The sequence below is a fragment of the Drosophila erecta genome, unplaced genomic scaffold (genome assembly GCF_003286155.1).
Source record: "Drosophila erecta strain 14021-0224.00,06,07 unplaced genomic scaffold, DereRS2 tig00000126-arrow-pilon, whole genome shotgun sequence".
Taxonomy (NCBI): Eukaryota; Metazoa; Arthropoda; class Insecta; order Diptera; family Drosophilidae; genus Drosophila; species Drosophila erecta.
Window position 1 is genome coordinate 2,947,021 of NW_020825209.1, and position 18,925 is coordinate 2,965,945.

At 44.3% G+C, this 18,925-nt stretch overlaps 2 protein-coding genes across 2 annotated transcripts; one reads left to right on the forward strand and one right to left on the reverse strand.

The window, feature by feature from the left end:
* Positions 1-1,188: 1,188 nt before the first annotated feature.
* On the forward strand, positions 1,189-3,082 carry LOC6551272 (hepatoma-derived growth factor-related protein 2). Its single transcript, XM_001976855.3, has one exon. The coding sequence runs from the start codon at positions 1,202-1,204 to the stop codon at positions 3,080-3,082; it is 1,881 nt and encodes a 626-aa protein (XP_001976891.3). The 5' UTR covers positions 1,189-1,201.
* Positions 3,083-14,410: 11,328 nt separating this feature from the next.
* On the reverse strand, positions 14,411-15,271 carry LOC6551273. Its single transcript, XM_001976856.3, has 2 exons — positions 14,911-15,271; positions 14,411-14,851 (listed from the first exon to the last, which is right to left on the reverse strand). Exons 1-2 carry the CDS (start codon positions 15,176-15,178, stop codon positions 14,421-14,423), a joined length of 699 nt encoding a protein of 232 aa, XP_001976892.1. The 5' UTR covers positions 15,179-15,271; the 3' UTR covers positions 14,411-14,420.
* Positions 15,272-18,925: the final 3,654 nt, after the last annotated feature.

Below are 18,925 nucleotides of genomic sequence, written 5' to 3' on the forward strand. Positions count from 1 at the left end.
GTATGGTATGGTATGGTATGGTATGGTATATATATTGATCAGGATCAAAAGCCGAGTCGAACTGGCCATGTCCGTCCGTCTGTCCATATGAACGCCTCGATGTCAGGAACTACAAAAGCTACTTTTGATGTTAAAATGTTGTATAAAATCAAAAATTTTAATTTTTTGTAATATTTTTTAATGAAAAAAAATTCAAAATTCATGAACGGGTATCTGATAGTCGGGGAACTGTTTCTTAAGTATACGAAATCCTTTTCCAAATTATAAAAGAAGAAGACCTGACTTACTTCTTTTTTAGGAAAAAGGGTATTTAATGTGGCAGACTTGGTATTTAGTAGTGAATCTCCACCATTGAACTTTCACACCACGTGTGGTCTAACCTTTTCTCTCGGAATATCCATAAATGCCAATCCCTTTGTTCGTTCTTTGCTCTTTGTGCCAACCGTCGGATAAATCATACCTTTGGCCAAAATAAATCTTTTGCACAATTCAATTGTGGAGAGGAATGTGTCTGGTTTAAATTTAGTCAATAGAGTCACTAGAACTATTTTAGAACAAGCTGCGAGACTAACATGGCATTCGACACGGGCCTCATGTTCAACTTTCCACTCCCAAAAAGGGTTGAAATTCGTACAGAGAGAGAAAAAATCAGAAGAAATTTAAAAATTAGTCCCAAAATATTGGTCAAGAAGTTTACATGTTAGCTTTTCAAGAAAAACATGATCCAAAAAAAACATTGAAGTATATTTCACATATAATAATATAAAGGGTTGCTAAGTTCAGCTGGGTTTTCTTTGTGCAAATTGAGCCGCAACCTAAATGACCCACAAAGGGCCCTTTTGGCAGAAACTTTCATCCGCATCGATGCGGGGTTATTAATGATCGGCCGATCCATTGACCCCGACAGAAAGTCAAAGAAGAAATAGTCATAAAACGGGTTCCCGGAAGAAAGCCCAAAGATGCTAGCCAAGCTGGGATGCTGCGATGCTGAGCTGATGAATAATTCAGAGCCCTGGGGTTCGTAGGAAACCGTAGCTTTCGGTGAACCAAGCTTCGCCGAACTGAACTGCCTGATCTGACCAAATGGACTAGCCAACATATTTATTTTTTTTTTGGCAATTAGCCGTGGGTCAATAGGTTCGTGTGGTGCGAGCTAATATAAGCCGGTTGCCGATCGTCGGCTAGCTCAGTTATAGACGAGATGAGGAACAGCTGTGTCTGGGCTTTGCTGACGCTTGGGATGTGCCTGGTGGCCACCAGGGTCGCCGGTGAGACCATGATCGAGGTGGACGAGAATGGGGATGAGTACGAGCTGAAGCGATTCTACATTCAGGGTCGCCAACTGAGGGGCGATGGCAGTCAGTCGCAGTGTGTGGTCACGAGGAGGAAGCGTTCGGGTCGTGCAGCAGGATCGGTATCGGCAGCGGCTCTATCGGTCAGTTCGCAACCCGTGCCGGCGAAGGAACATCGTGAGGGAGGAGCTGTTCTGCAGGAGGTGGAGAATAACAATAGACGTTTTGTTGCCCTGACGGGAGTCCACGTGGAGTCACCGCTTCCCCAGGGAGATGTTCACAACGATGACGACGACGATGACGAGCAGGTGGACAATGATGGTGGCAATCAGTCCAGTCAGTATGTGCCCGCTGCCTTGGCTTTGCCACTGCAAAGTCAATCCACTGCTTCCCATTTGAATCAGGGAGTCAGTGTGGTCGCCAATGCCGCCAGTCACGCCAATGTGGCCGAAGATGCAGGCATCGTGGTCGTTCAATCGCATCAGCCGCCCAAAGTCAATCCCGATACCCATGCCGTTTTTGAGCTGAAGCCCGTTCAATCGGATGTTGCTCACCAGTCCGCTGGCATTAGCTTTTATCCCTTTGTGCAGCCCTGGGAACAGCATGAGGATGACTACGATGAGGATGACTACGACGAAGAGGACTACGATGATTTCTACTATGGCGGCAATGGCTTCTACAGAGATCAGCCGGGCTTTAATGGCCTGGGAGTTTTCGAGGAGGAGATCATCAGCGAGGACCAGCCCGTCTCTACGATAGCCAGTTGGTCTACCGGTGAGGATGATAGCGACATTCTGCCCGCCTTCAATAAGCGGCCCAATCAGAAGAACAAGAACAAGAATAAGAACAAACAGAACCAGAAGCAGAAGATTAAGAACCAGCAACAGAAGATCAAACGCCAGCAGCAGAAGAAACGCAAGCAAGAGGCTCAAAATGATGAGCAGCCTGCGAAGCAAAAGAAGAAGCCGCAGCAGCAGGATAAAGACCAGAAAAAGAAGCAGGATAAGGATCAGAAGAAGCCTGAGGAGAATCAAAGCCAACAGGCGATGGACCAGCTTACTCCCGTGGAAGTGATCACGAAGCCCGTGGTCGTGGAACAATCCTCAGTGGTTTCTTCCTCCACAAGTAGCAACATTGCGGCGTCTTCCAGCAACATTTCCTCTTCTTCGGGCAGCAATTCTTCGGATAAGAAGAAAAAGAAGAAGAAGAAGAAGAAGAAGCCTAGCAGCAGCAGCAGTGGCGGCAGCAGTCTCAGCCAGCGCAAGACCAAGAAGAAGAAGAAGAGGCCGTCTAGCAGCAGCAGCATCAGCAGCAACAGCAACAAGCGTCGCCGACCGAGCAGCAGCATTGATTCTTCCAGCGGCAGCTCTCCCATTGGTGGCTATCGCCGCCGTCGTCCGCAGCAGCAGCAGTTGCAGCAGCAACGTCGCCGCAAAACGCAACAGCAGCAGAAGCGTCGCCGGCTGCAGCAACAACAGAAGCGACGCCGCCAGCAGCAACAACAACGCCGTCGATTGCGCAACAAGAATCGTCAATTCTACGGCGATGAGCCCATCATCAATTGCATTTACATCAACAAGGACCCAGCGACGACCACTACGCCGCGTCCCTTCTGGAATATCCTGGGTCGCCAATCGGATTCAAAGCCCAGCGCCACCGAATCCTCTGTAGTCTCTTCGGAAGAATCCCAAACGGATCCCGTGGCCAAGCAGGCTGTTCTTCAGGCCGTTCGTCGCAACTTTGGCGAATTCGGTGGACGAAAGCGCACCAACTTGCGTTTCGTGTCCTAGATGACCATTCCCTATAAGTCCTATTTTTTTTTTTTTTGCCTATTTATTTATTTATTGTAATGACAACCAGCAATTTTTTTTTGTATGATTGAATCCGATGAAAGTTTAATTTTAGAGAGCCGTCTTGTGTGTGGACAACTTATTTGGGGGGCGTTGCATTTGGCTTTATTGATTTCTGCCCGCAGGCGGGTGGCAGGCGGCATTCCAGGAATGGGTGGTCGCAGGACAGGTCAGAAGAGAACAGAACAGGTGTGTAACCTGAATCTGTCGCCCTGTGAAAACCATCAGCTGCACTGAGCCGAATTTCGGATAGAATGCAAAGACAGCTGGTGGAAAAAATAGCCCCTTTGTTGCATACAAGGATGTGTATATGGAAAGCAATCATTAAGCTACATTTTAGTTTGCATCAGGTTTAAACTATTTCGTTTAAATACTCGTGTAGCCCTTTAGGCAGCCCACCAACTTTCTTCACGTGTAAAAGCCTCCTCTGTGGGTTCGCTTTGCCCAGGACAAAGTTGAAATCACCCCCGAGAGGAGAAACGAGAATCGAGAAGCGGGACGAAGAAGCAGAAACTCCGGATATATGCCTCACTGCACAGGCCAAACAATTCCGGGGTAAAGGAGCGGAGAAAAGGGTTGCGGACCAGGGCACGTTTTATGTCTTCCGCCAGTAGATGGCGCTCTCTTTCAACTCAACTCAAATCGCGCAACACTGCTCTAAAAACCACACTCTTTATAGTCTCAATTGAGTGGCATAAAAATACCTATTTTTGATACATCTAAAAATGTTGCGCTAGAGTTTTTCCACTGCGCCATCGAACCTCAAACTACTTTAAAGTAGTTAATCCCGCTTGTTGGTCGTCATTTTTTGTCAGTGCCTTAATGTGAGCACTCATAGTGACTCATTGCGATACTTTGGATCGATATTTCCGTGTCCAGCAGCAGCAGCCAGGCAGCTGTGTTTTTATTTTTATTTTTTTTTTACATATATACCGACATATACATATATACATTCGTGCAACAAAGGTATCCGCAAGATACAAAACCCATACTCGCACAGAAGATTACCCGCGATGGTTTGGCTTCCGCCCACTGGGAAAGTAAAAAAAGTTGGAAAGTTTGTGTTGTTCCCTTTGTGTTTTTTGTTTGTTGGACAAATAAAAAACGTGCGCACACAGGACCTCAGGAGAAATCAGGCAGGGCAGGGGGCTCTGACGTGGCGGCAGGATAGTGGAAAAGTGGGTGTGGCCGGGAGGTGGACTCTGGTGTCAGCACCCACCACCACCCGCCACCCCAGAGGAAGCTTTCCACTCCGAACTCTGGACGAATCAACAATGTCCGCTTTTAGCAAGTCATCGTGCGGCAGTTTGGGGATCTGGGGATACTACTCCGAGCGAGGATGGTCATAAACTGAAAGCAACCAGGGATGAAGGGCTCTCTAATCTGTTGTATATATCATATAGACTATATAGGCAGACATGCAAAGTCATGGGCACATAACATGTGTGTTAATGCGATTCTCTGGGGAAAGAGCCACTTAAACTAGTGAAACAAGAAATCAACCTACAAATGCGTAGGTCAATTCAGTGTAGATACTTTTTAGGATACCTTCAATTCAAAGTTCTAAACCATATTAAAGGGTAAAATCTAGCGACCACATTGCCACATATATGAACTTTTTAATTTCTGTTTATTCTAGTTGTTACGATTTGCTTTGCTTTTCTCACGATTCTTTGTTTTCTTTGAAAAGGGGAGGTTCTATTTTTTGCGCCACTTTGAGGGGTTGCGTTATTGATATCGTGCGACTTTCGCAACTTTATTTATTGTTTCTAGTATTTCTATTAAGTGCCATTAAATTGAGATCCTTGATCTTTGGATCCTTAAAAAGAAAGCAGCTGTTGTGTTTCGGCCCCACTGATTTATGGACACTTAGTGGCCCGTTCTTTCTAGTTCATATCTCTTTCAGTCGTTAAATAAAATGTAGCACACAGGAAAAAATAAAAGAAAAGCCAAACACTCGTGTTAAAGAACATTTTATGGGGTAAAGACGAAAAATATCCAGTTTGATCCCATTTTCTTCAATGTGTTTCTCACTTCCCACTCCTTTTGTTCGACACAAACTCCTGTCAAGGTGTGAGACGCGGCGGGTCAACAACAGATTGCCGGGACAGATGTTTTGGCTGATGATCCCTTTTTTACCCTGGAATGGGCAGGACAGGGAATCGGGATCCTCGAGACCTAGTTACGCAATGATTTGTCCGATTGTGGGCGTGCTGGAACCCTCCGCTTGCAACTTCAAAGTGCCCATAAAACAATCGACCCACACGAGGGTTGGAGGAGAAAGGTGCGCCCATTTAGTAATAATTGGTTGCCTAATTGGGCCATTGGCACGAGGCGATGATGAAGTGGAGCCAGACAGCCAAACAGCCAAATAGCCAGCTCTTTTCAGCTGTCCTTTTTCGAGGGATGCTGCGGTCAAGCCGATCCCCAAGTAAATTATTAAGCCCGATCTCAGCTGCCCGTGCACAGTGAAAATCTCAGTATAATTTAGATTCCATTTTCAATTTAGAACCCTTGCATAAAATATCCTTGCCATAAAATAGACACAGTAATTTAAAGACACTTACCTTTCTAAATATGAATACATCAAAGGCCGTCGAAAAGAATTTTAACCTAAAACCAGAAGGAAAATATAAAATTAATATAAATATAATTAGTTTATTGATAAAAGAGGACCATTATTTTGGATTTAAAATGCAGTATTCCGAAGGCATTTAATACGGCTATGTGTTATTGATAAACAATTGTGTGTGCTTTTTCCGCAGTGCTGGCCCAAATTGGAGCCAAAGTTGGACTGTTTTTGGGCAAGGCACGAGCCAAGAAACCGCAGAAATGCAGCTTGCACTAAGAAAAAGAAGGAGGAGTGGATTGACTACCAAGAACAGGTACAGGTACCACTGCATCATCATCATCATCATTATCGTCATCATTGTCGGAAAAGAGGGAACTAAAATACAGAAACAGAAACGGGAAAAGATCCTGCAGGAGGACAATGACGTTGCCGATGATGTGTTGCAGTTGCAGATAGAATTGCCAAAGGGGGAGATCCTTGATCCTTGCACATTGAGCGGCACGTGCCCCTCGGTTTTCGTTTATTTACGAGTTGCGATCATGTGTGGCAGGGATGCAGCGCGTGCAACGATCCTCTGCTCCTCAATTCCTGGATGCACCTGTTCGCCCGGCCTGTCCCGGCCCATTAAAAACCGAGGGTTGGGGTTTCGGGCTTCAGAGAAACAGGTTCAACGATCGCTACCTGTTGGCCGCTTGGTGTTGCAGCATCAGGATATCGCGGCAGTTGCCAAGGTTGCCGCTTGCCAAGGCAGTTGCAACTGCAGCAGGATGAGCAGCATCTTATTTTGGGGCAGGGGCACAGGCGAGGCAGCTGAACGGAAGGCTTCGCTGCGGCCAATGTGACTCACTTCAATTTACAAAAGTGTTAGGAGCAATTCAAACGGACGTTTCGGCGGCTTCAATTGATCCCAGTGCAAGTTCTTGGTTCTAAAATGAACAAAGCTATGGAACTGCTGAAACCCTTTCCCGCATCTGTCAATTAAACAACCAAGCTGTCCCTCCAAAACCATGTAAGTCAACTCAGGTCCTGGTGTTTTGACGCCCCATCCTAGCATCCCAGTGCCTCGCAGCAACTGACACTCAAGGGGGCAGGAAAATTAAAGGTAAGACACATATATCTATATATATATTTTCAGTAGGGTCCGGGAAGAAGGGAAGACATGTGCATGACTGCTTAATCTAATTTAACTGCAATGCCGGGGACGTTTTAATAGGAAAAAAAAAAAACAAGAGCGAAGGAAAAAATATAAATGCAGCAGAAGTCAACCCCATATATACAACTTAGTGTGCCTTATAGCGGCTACCAGCTACCATTGTAATATAAAGAAGAGGGCCCTGAAGAAAATAAGGAAAAACCTGCGGGAATGCAGAGAGCCAGGACAGTACAAAAGCAATTAAAGAAAAGATCATGATGATGTTGATGATGGAACAGGGAAAGATATATACCATAAAGGTAGAGCACACTCAACCGCAGCGCCGGAAGTGCACACAAAGAGATAGAGATGGCTAGATACGAGAAGATACTTGGATACTACAGATACCCAGATACCCAGATACTTCAGATGCGCAGTGGAATACAAAAAAAAAAAAAAATACAAAAAAAATACAGAAAAAAGGGAAGGGCGCCCGAGAAGATCAAGTCCAAAGTCGGGGGGCATCCCGACGTTGCAGTTGCAGTTGCACTTCGCGCTTGAGAGGGCACGTGCCCCTGCTCAGTCGAAGGGCGAACCCACATGACATTTTTTACCTCCTAAACCTGAACGCGAACCCATTCCCGCTTCTCCCTGTTGGCCATCTATGCAGTACAGATGGTGGCCAAGCCAAGTCTTAAGGCGCTGGGTCCAGCTGCTGCCAACAGAAGTTCTTGATGTCTCTGATAAGTTCACGACCGACTGGTTTTCCAAACTTGGGCTATTGCATTCCTTAAATTGGCTTACTATTTGTTACTTTACAACGCAAGCGCTTGTCTTGGATTTGCTAATCTTAATTGATTGAAAGAGGCCAAGTCCCTGTTCGAGATAATCAGTAGAGTTCTGAAAACATATTTTATTGCTAGCGGAAAGACAAGGACATGGCTTCTCGTCCTGGTTTAATCAGCTTAGGAAGCCTCGAATCGAAGAAGAAGTTCCACAACTGCCCCTTGGATGCGACCCACTTGTAATATGGTCAAGTTCTTAAGTTGACATTGCACTGCATCAAGATTGTGACGAATGCGGAATGATGTGTTATGGCAGCTGGTCATTTTGTCAGGGTTTCGTAATTTCCTTGGCTTCCGCCTCGTCCTTCTCCTTTTACATATTCGTATTTTCTTTTCTCCTCCTGTTTTTCCCTCCTTTTCCAGAGGTTTGTGGGCAACGCTCGAGCGACTCAGTTGATTTGGGACTCCTCCTTCTAATCTCGCCCGTGCCAGCGTGTAAGTATAATAACTATAGCGTCAGCTGGAGGAGTTCGTCCAGAGGACTGAGATCCTTGACGTCACAGTTACGCCACAGGAAAAAAATTCTAAGTCTTCTCATTTCACTTTAGGGCATATTCCAATGAAGTCTGTTGGCAACCAATAAAGTGGCGCTAGTCCCATTTGCTGGATACGCGGAACAATATTTAAATAACTATTTAATTATGCCAAATTTAATATTCATTTTTTTCCTTCAAGTTCTGGAAGTAAACCCTATTTTTGGCGAGTGTGGCAGCCGTTACAAGACCAACGACCAACGACAAACGACACACGACAATTCGTCGTTCCTCCGTTTCCTAAATATCCACGCCTTATCGAGGGACCTCCTTCCATTCCCATTCCCATTCCCATTGCCACTTCCATTCCCATTTCCACCTGGGGCGCACAACTGTCTTGCTCTTGGGCGGCTGTCTTCGGTCCGCTGAGCAAATGGCGGGAAAGCAATCCCAACCAAGTCCGGCCCATATGGCAAAAGATATAGACGTTCTTATCAGAAAACCGAAGCGAAGGAAGAGCCACTGGCTCCCATTTGGGTACTGCTTGGGATCTCTGTGGTTTGTTTTTATTTTGTAATTTTTTTTTGCTTTTTTGGAGACCCATGCGGGTCCCATGAAAAGCTTCGATGATAAGCGTTGCGTTGCTGGGCGTGGGAAAATGCCGGGAAACCTTGCTTATCTGGAGCGCAAGTGTTGTCATTTGAATCCACATGCAAATGTGGGTGGATTATCACCTGAAATTTGTATATGGTTTTCCAGGGAGATGTTCAAAGAAGCATTTCGTAGCCACTTTACGGCTATTTATGGTCTTAAACGAGTAATAAACCCCTAAATGTGGAAGCCTCTTAATGAAATTGTAATAAAAACGTTGCCTAATTATTTGTTTAAGAATACTCGTACAATTTCTTTGGATAATGGCAATATATAAGTTAGAATTTGTAACAAGAATTATACCGCATAACAATTAGCTCATTTTATGTCGTCTCTCGAATATATGGCCTTTTACTTTTGATTTACTTTTGCTCACTTCTTTACCCAATTATTCCCCCTCATCTCCCCATTTGTCGGCCTCTTGCTTTGTACCAGTTTCATGGCTTGCACGTGATAATTGCATCAGTTTCGTTTTCGATTTCGTTGCGTTTGCCTTTTTTTATCAGATTTTAATTTGTATCTCGTTTTTATTTACACGTAATTGATTCATGCTCACAGGGAAGGCTTTAAAATGTATTTATATCCAAGTAATCCTCCACTTAAAGCTACACAAATACCACAGACTTACTACTCAAAGCTAAACAGAGATCTGGGTGCTCAAATTGGCAGACTCTTCGTGTCTGGTGTATAAATAAATATACTTTGTTTGAATTAAATATATTTGTGGAGCTGGTCGAAAAGTCTGTCTAGCGTAAAAGAGAAAAGGAAAACGAAACGAAAGCATGAAAAGCAGGAAAAGTGTTTCCTGGGCGGAAGGAAATACGGATATGTGGTACAAGTAAAATGCACCTCACTTTCCGCTCAGCATTCTCCCATTTCTTTTTGTATCTTCTGCAGAGCAAAAAATAAGATTTCATGTTTATTAATAATCACAAATATTTTTAGTATTTCGAAGTGTTCTTTGAAGAGTTTCTTTCTGTGCTAATCCTGTGCAGGATTTGATGCATTTTTTCTTTGGTCTTTTGGCTAAATGTCAGATGTCTGGTCTGGAAAAAGAAAGAAGTCCCAAAATGAAAACGAAACGCTGAGTGAGCGTGCCAAATGCAATTATCCGACGTCTGCCATCCAAAATGCCAGAACCTCTGGGATTACGACCCCAAAAAAGCATCTGCTTTCCCGCTGGGCGCGGGTGGGGGTGGGGGATTGTCTGTTTCTGGTCGAGCACCACACCCTATGGCCTTTAACCTCACCTTGCTGCTGCCCATCCTCTGTGGACGGATGTGCGTTAAAAGTCACGATTAAGCGCCGCATCAACCCACCGAATGAAATACGCATTTCCACATCCCCATGATGAGTTGTTGACTCTTCAGCATTTCTAGTTTTCTGGTCTCGGCTTTTTGGGTTGGGAATTCTCCCCCTATCTCTCAATCGAGGGTGGATGTTGGCCTGGGCTTGGCTTTCGGGGCATAAACTGCATGAAATTAAGTAATTAACTGGCTGAACTTCACTCCACAGGTCACCAAATGCGGTGCAAAAGGTCACATCAGTATGCCATCAGCCATGATGAATGTGCGCTGATTTATCAAGTGAAATAATGAACCTAAATATTGGGAACTTATGGGGGAGGTCACAAATCGAAATACCAATTGACGGCTATATTACACATTTTCATTAGGCCAATTATCTTGTAACAATGCTTTTGACACAAATAATATTTTATAATGATTTCGTAGACATTGAAAACCGCAAGAGACATGTATATAGGTGCACCAAAAAGCTTTTCACATCTCCATTACTTTGGTTCCCGCCCAAAAGTTGTCTCAAAATCGAGGCATATAATTAGTGATTTGATCACAGCTGTTAGGTAGCGAATGATTGCCGCGAAATGAGTGTTATATATGCTATATATATGTACATATGTCTCACTTGAACCCAAGCGGACATAAACGAGTTTGCCCCCGAGAGAGCTTTGTTGGCCCCTTTGGCTTAGGGTTTCCTATTCCCGACTCCCGACTCCCGATTCCTGATTTCCGATTCTTAGTTCCTCTTAGTTGGCACTTCTTGTCGGACATGACATAGGAAAACAATAGACGACGGTCTGGTCTCTACACAATGGACCACGTCTATATAGATATACTCGTACATGCATAGGTGGAACAAAAGGGGCCAGGGGCCAGGAGTGACCAACGGTCGAGGAAAGTTCCCAGCGAGCAAATGAAATTAAACAAATAAATAAATGGACGCGAGAGATCGCGAGAAAAATGCAAATGAGCTTGGTCCGGCAAAGGGACATTAAGTAGCCGGTAGCTGACCATTGTCCAGTTTTAGGACCAGCAAGGGGTTGTTGGTCGTGGGTCTGTGGGTCTTTGGTCTTTGGTCTCATTTCGGAGGTCGTCTTAAGGTGGGACACTGCACTTTTCTTTGCATCCCTAGCAGAATTCCAGTTTCCGTTTTGCTCCCATTGTAATGAGTTCGCGCTCGTTACTCAACCCGTGTTCCCCTAAAGATCTCTCACCCTTCCGATGATCCTGCTCCTGAACCCGACCCTTCCCCTTGTCCCCTTTGCCCTTGTGAAATTGCAGTTGGTCAGCAGCAGTCATCATCAGCAGTCGCCTCAATTTACGGGCCCTCGGGCCCAGAAAAAACGGCGACCTCATTTGAATATTAGTTGGGTTGGTCCTTCTTGGTCAATGATCTTGATTTGGGCCGGACCTCTGTGAAATTGCCATCGCCAAGACATGTACATATAGATTCTCACATCCTTATGCATTACACGCTTGACCAGACGATCCTCCCTCCTTCCATTTTTGCTCATTCCCTAGCCCCTTTGAACTCATATTTCATTTGGCTGACCAGTCCACCGAGTCCACCGAGATCTTGGTCATCCCGTTTTCGGAGCGGTCAACATGCGTATTACAATTTGATCCGGAATCCCTTGATTAGGAATTTGTTTTATGACGCAGTCACTTTTTTATTTCTCCTTATTGCTTCTGGCTTTTGGCGACCCTTGCTCCTTGGCCGTTAAAATGATAATTTATGGATCCGCAGCCGCACTTTTTCTGGGTTAATGAGAGTTTGATCTAGCGGCGATTTATCTCTGGTTATTTTTGAGGGCAAGCCAAATATCTTATTGATGGGATTAGCTGGCTGTCTTACTGCAGGATTTCCCAGGCCGCACAAAAAAAAGTGGGTAGATGTAGGGTTTTCGTTAGCTTTTTCTTGGGAGCATTTTCAATTAAGGTGAACTGAGATCACCATCATGTTTATAAGTATTTACGAGTTCATTCCTATAAGCAAAAGTTGATATATTTGCTTAAGGATGCTCCCCTTTAAGGCGCTTTCGACTATCTCTCGATCGTTGCCCTGTTTTTACAATGTCCCGGCCCCTCGATACTCTGGGCATTTAGCAGCCTTAATTGCAAGTTGTTTCTGTTTCGCTTTCAGCTGAGCTGGAAATATCCCAAGACGAGGACGAAGGACCTACCGAACCCGATCGAAATGAGGTCAGTGACTGGCGTTGCAGGCGCGCAAGAAACGAGATCGGGACGGGGAAAATGGAAAAGGACAAGCTGGCAGGACCCTTGGGCATTGTGCCAAGGCGTAACGGTTTTCGCCGTTTTTTGTAGCTGCCTTTGTTTTGTTTTTCACTTTATGTACATCTTCTTTTTTTTAGTTGAAGTCCTGGACGTGTCCGATGAATGGCAGGCCAAATTAAAGCAGGGCAAGTTTCGGTCAAGGATTATCAGAAGTTCGGCGAAGGATGACCAACGGTCGCTTCGCAATTTGGAATTTGGAGGAACAAAACAAAAATGGAGCACTGAAAATGCTTATAATTTGAAATGAAATTGCACAGAACTGAAATTAATAAGCGTATACGTAATAACTAGGCCAAGATAACTGCAAATAAGCACAGATTTCGACTAATTGTTCTCTCCTCAAATAAAGAGCTTCCATTGGTCCACACTTCTGAGATGACCCCTGTACAGCTTCCATAATGGAGTGCAAAAACTGACATTTTCTAACCCAAAAATGGCCCTTGACTTTGGTCAAACCTCTGCAACCCCCGAGGGAAATCGGCCCAACCCTTAGCATCCCTTAGTTTCGAGAGTTGAAAGATCAAAGAACATTCTCGGACATTTTTAATGAAATTGACATGGACCCCTCCTTGGGTCGAATGAGATCACAGATCAGCAGCAGAAAATTCAATTAGTTTTTGGGCTGGAAAGTTCAAGATTTTCGTGTGCCCATTGGACATTGGTCAGCAGATCAAAAGGGGAAAGGGTAAACGCATCTAGCGTAACGAAACAGGATGTTGTCCAGGAAAAATAAGAAGGTGAAAAAAGGGTTAAGTCGCCAAACTGGTTTCTGCTCATCAACCGTTGTTGATTTATGGGTTCACCACCCCATTCCTCGCACACCCCTTACCATTTTTGGTTTCCACATTCCTGCTAAAGGTGACAGATCAGATCCCCGGGGCGTAAGTAGAGCAGCATCCCAAAACGGGATGACGATGATGATGATCTTTCCCTTGGCCACTCATCTGCGTGTTAAAATCCCTAACCTCACCCTGCTTCGATCAATTGTCTTTGGAAAGATATAGACGATCTGCGATCAGCTGCCTGACCAATTAGTCAAATGTGCTGTCCCCTCATCCTTTCATTTGCGTTGAAACTTTCTCAGGGCGCCTCCTCGGAGATTTCTTTGGGAAAGTACTTGGCTGCTCGGTGATCTGAACGAAATGTCCGTAATATGTATTTCAACACACCAGCAGCAGAGTTCAGGTGAAACAAGTTTCGGTTTTTCACAATTTCAGCATCATTTGGCGGCTCGTTCTCAGCACCTTTTGACCCCGAGACGAGTGTCGTTTTAACTGCGCCCAAGAAACGAGAAAACACAAAATGAGAGAAACAAAAAAAAGTCCAAGTGACTAAGAAACACCAGCAGCAAACAACTCGTAATATGTTTTATTGCCATAAAAGATATGGTGCTGCGACTTAGATGAAAGCTGACCGAACTGGATAAGTGGTCAGCAGTTTCCGTTAGCCCTCTGCCTCCATCTTTCCCCACCAATTTCATTTTACTTCGCTGACCAGGGTGGCCCAGGTGTACCAACAAAAAGCGAGAAACACCACTCACTTAATTGCTCATATCTGTCACAACGCCACGTTCGAGATCTCCTCTGCATGTCATGTTGTATTTGCTAGGGCCAAAATGCGACCTGGGAATCTACAAGAGTCTACTTCACTGGAATCTTCCAGAAAAAGAATGGTACAATACACAAATAGTCAGCATATTAGCCAATTTAGCCCTAGTTTATTGGCTTTATATTCGAGCTAACAACGGTCATTAATTGGGGGACATTTTAATAGAAAAGAAAAGAATCTCCTTTTGGTGTATTTATTTTGCGCACGCAAACATTAATTTTTAAAATAAATCTTTACAATGGTGCTTTTGATGCCAATTGTTGTCAAATTTGTATTCAAAGAGTTGTGTCTGGGGATAATAATATGATTGGGTTGAAACTGAAATGGGGTTAAGTGGCTCTTGTAAACTGGCAATTTTGAAAGACTGCGTAATGGGAAAAACATTTAAAAAAATTGTGATTTTAGGCATACTCCTTGTTGGGCCTAACACTATTTTTCTCGCGATCGTAGACGCCTAAAAAGGTGTTGCAGTGGCAGCAGTATAGGTACTCTCTATTATCCGAGGACATCAGACAAGGCAGAAAGCAAAAGGACCACGAGCACCATCCGGAATTCAAATCCGATGCGCATTTGATTACTGGACGCTTCTTATATCCGCAACAGGGACAGAAAAGACTGCCGTCCACGGCACACCATCGCCTAACGGAGGATTTATAGGCCATCTTTCGAAAGGCCTCCATGTTGTTGTGCGGACACGGTAATGATGGCTTATTGGTTTTGGGTTTTGGACATGTGTTCTTGTCCTTAGAGCTTGGACATTGGTCCACATTGCACTTGGCAGTCGATGTTTTTTTGGCCAGGCTATCGCGAGAGACCCTCCTTTTGTTCTTACCTGCGCATCATATATGTACATTAGGTAGGAGATATAATCTTGTCGCATAATCATCTTACATTGATCCGAATCTGCTGCGTTAAGTTCGGTTTGCGATAGACTCGATAGGTTTCTGATATGCGACAGGCTTTCGCCGCTGCTCCGATCCGAGGTGAGTTTGTAAATATTTCTGATCCTGGAACTGGCCACCGCAAATAAATCCGGATGCTCCTCTTCGATGTGATGCAATAGAGCACCGGTATCGAAACGGGAACATCGGATCACTTTCATGCAGTGCAGGCAACGAAGGCACTGCTCTTTGTCTTTCTGAACGTTTCGTTTTGACATCCTGATTGTGGCTTGAAGATCGACTCGTATCACACGACTCAGTAAAAGTGTTTGTCGCGAAGACAGACTGGGAAAAAAAGGTGTGGCAACCGGTTGTCTTTGTTTTGAAATCATTAATTCGCAGCCTGCTAGGCAATATACCGAACAAGGTTTCAATTAGAATGAAATATGTATCAGAAATTATAAAATGGGCAAAGTTGCCAAATGCAACGAGCAAACAACCGCATCTAGTGGTGCATCATGCAATCTTCCTCTTCAATTTCCATTTTCCATTTGCCGCAGTCATAAAACAAACAAAATACAAAAGAGAAAAAAATAAAACGGCGCAGAAACCTCGGCGAAATCATAATAAATATCTCGCGTAAATGCAACAAATTTGAGGCGCATGCGCAACCAGCAACCGGCTGCTGCTGCCGTGTAATTAACAAAAACAACAGAGAAGCCCACCACCACCCAACGCCACCCACCGCCACCCACTGTACCACCTGCACCACCGCCCCCCGCCCACTTTGCCACCTTCGAAATGAGCTAACGTCGTTTTTTCGTTTTTTTTTTAAACTGACGGCACGCGCTGCGCTGCGATGCAATTTTTGGTATCTGCAAGATACATTCGCCGCTTTTATGATTTACGCTCGCCTCACTTTATATAATCGGATGGATCGCCGGATCGGGCCTGCACACAATCCACTGAAAAAGAAGCATTTCATAATTGAAAATGTTGCAACTATTTGGTAGCAGTAGCTCCACCATCCATCCAATCCATCTGTTTGGTCGGCTGACTCTTGGCTGCGTTGCATGTTTGATTTCTGCTAATGCAATGCGGCATCTTGTTGCTGTTGTAATTAACAGCAGAGTTTTTTTTGTATATCTTTGGGTCTTTTTAAAGGCCTCAAAGGCATCCAAACATCCAAGCTCCGTTCAGGAGGAAGTGGCCGCATATCAATTGCCTGGAAATGCGATCAAATCACTGCCGGGTTTTGTTCGAAGCAACCCGCAAATACTTTTTACCTAAAAGCGCCCATCAACACAGTCGATTACGCTGTGATATCAAGATGGGTACCTGATTACCTGATTAAAAAAACCTTGCATTTTTCAAGGTAAAATATACGAGTATAAGCTTGGGGAACATCTTTTTTCTATTTAAATGTATTTACTCTTTCATTTCCTAAAGTTCGCATATATCATCCGGAGCCCCGAATTCCCAATGGCCCTTCATTAGTCACATTTAAATTTGGAAATCGCTCCGAGATCAGCTGACAAGGCCAAAAGCTGAGCGCTTGGGTCTCAAGTTCTGGAGCACAAAGAAGTAGAAGCTCTTTTCGCGCGGCGCCTTTCGTGATGGTTAGTTCCCAAAGGTATTCGCTTACCATGTCCGTGATGCGCTATCGCATGTCTAGTATCACTTTCGATGGCCTTATCAACGCTATCACTTCTAGAAGAGGGACTCGAAGGGGCCACTTTGCGCACGCGCAGTGCATCACGTTTAGTAGCCAACACCCAAGAAACTCGCACGAATGGATGGATGGCTTAATGGACGGATGGCTCGCTGGGTGGATTGTTCATACAGGACCAGCAACTCGGGTTTCGCAAATATGATCGCAGACTGGCTCCAGACGGTCGCGTTGCCCGAGGGCAGCCCTTACGTAAGGAGGCTGCAGCACTCCACCTTGAAAAGTGCTCACTCAGCTAATTTGGTCTTTTTTGTATCCAGAATTAAATAACACCACATGACATGATACTTCACGTACAAGTATTATTAGTTTATGGATCTCTATATAAACAAAAATATAAATTCTGTAACGCTTGATTACTATATATCCGTATGAAGAGGGTATATAGTTGGTCACGTGGCGGGATTTACCGTAATCTAACATCATCAACGTAATAATCTCCCACCTCCATGGAGATCGATAAACGATTGGCAATGTGTGTCGTCCGTCGATTTCCTGCTTTTACACATTAACAGTCGTCCGGTGTCCGTAACCCCATCTTTATCGATTGCTAAGGCAATACAAACAACAACTACTCAGCTCCCCAAAGAGTTCTTCTCTTCATTTGCAAGTGTGTGCTGTGGGTGTGCATGTCCGTGCGATGGTTTTCTTCAGTTATGTGAGTGTCAGGGAGTATTTTCGACGGTCACGTCCCCTACATAAATATCCATAAAAAGTAATGCTCACATCCGTCCGGATGAAATGCGTTCGTGTTTGGCGCGAGATTAATACTACACATAGGAAAAATATAAACAAAATAGTCCAATATTTCGTACGAACAAACTCCGCAAATGTTCAAATCAGTTTTTATTTTCAGTGGAGATATCTCTTAGAAGACTATTATCAAAGAAATGTATTATTTTATTCATTATTTACCGGCTAGCTCGCCTACTTTTTTCTCACTGTGACATAGTCTTAAAATCTTGCAACACTTTCGTTCATTCTCAAGCCTTCAAGCCTGCTCTATCGTAAATCATAAGCGATAAGATAACACTCATAAAAATAAGTCAAAACCGTCACACGATCAGAGCGAAATCAAACAAAGATATAGACACTGGCATACCTGAGATGTTCGCATCCCATCCATCCCATATTCGATGGAGTTATCGGGCCAACAGGCAGGTGTTCAACACATCGGTGCAAACAAACGGGTACATGTCCCTCATAAGCTATATATATGTATATGTATATATACATTTATATCTATATATCCATCCCATCCAGAGGGTCCAGGGAAAATACACACGGGTATTCGAATGGCAGAGAGTTTTGATTTGTTGCCTCATTGGTTTTGGTTTTTCGGGTTTGTTTGGGCTTATTGCGGTTCAGTTGATTCAATATTTACCCTGCTTATCGAGCACCCACTATCCAAAACCCGCGGCCCAGAATCGGGATTCGGTTCCAGATTCACGGCGAGTCGATAGGGAGAAAATGGGTCAGAGGGGAGACGATCGGGGGATCAAAATTGGAGATCAGAAAACCACTTTATGTCATTCTTTACAGGAAACATAAGTTCAAGTGTGAAAAAGCCTCTGGGCTTTACAAATATCAAACTATAATCTAAGGTCTTAGTCATATTTGATTTAAAAATTATCAATCTGAAATGCCTATAAACAACATTTAAAAACTCTCCCTGATATCCACAAAGGTATGAGGCACTACTGCAATTAACAGATCTCGTTATTGACAAAATCCCTGGACATTTTCGGTGAAGGCTCATGTCAGCAACCTCCAATCGAGTCTCACTTCTAGCCCAGACCTTCCTCGTATAGCGTTGGATAGGTGGCTTCTGTCTAATTAACCGAATGCTTAGTATCGAATATCGAGTACCGTAAGGCAAGGTCGCCGGATTCTTCGCCACGTATGTATGTACCGCCTTGAACGCAATTTACCGGTGGCCATTCGAATATTCACAATCCAAGTCCACATCCGCCCACCAGCTGCTGCTGCTTCTGCCTCCGCTGCCATCTTGGCCAAATCATCGATGGCACCTTGGTGTTTGGCCAACAAACCAACCAACCGACCAACCAACCAAGTCAACACCCATCGCACCAACACCCAGTCAAGGCCACACATGTCGTGCTGAGCGGACCCACATCCTCCCGGCTAATTAATATAAGTTCTTCACTTGTGCAAATAATTCAATTAGCTACGATAATTGGCAGCTCGGCCGCATGAAACAAGTCGATAGGCTAATACACTACAATATATATTTCTGCAAGGATACGGTAACAATCCATAAAGTTAAAAAAAAAAC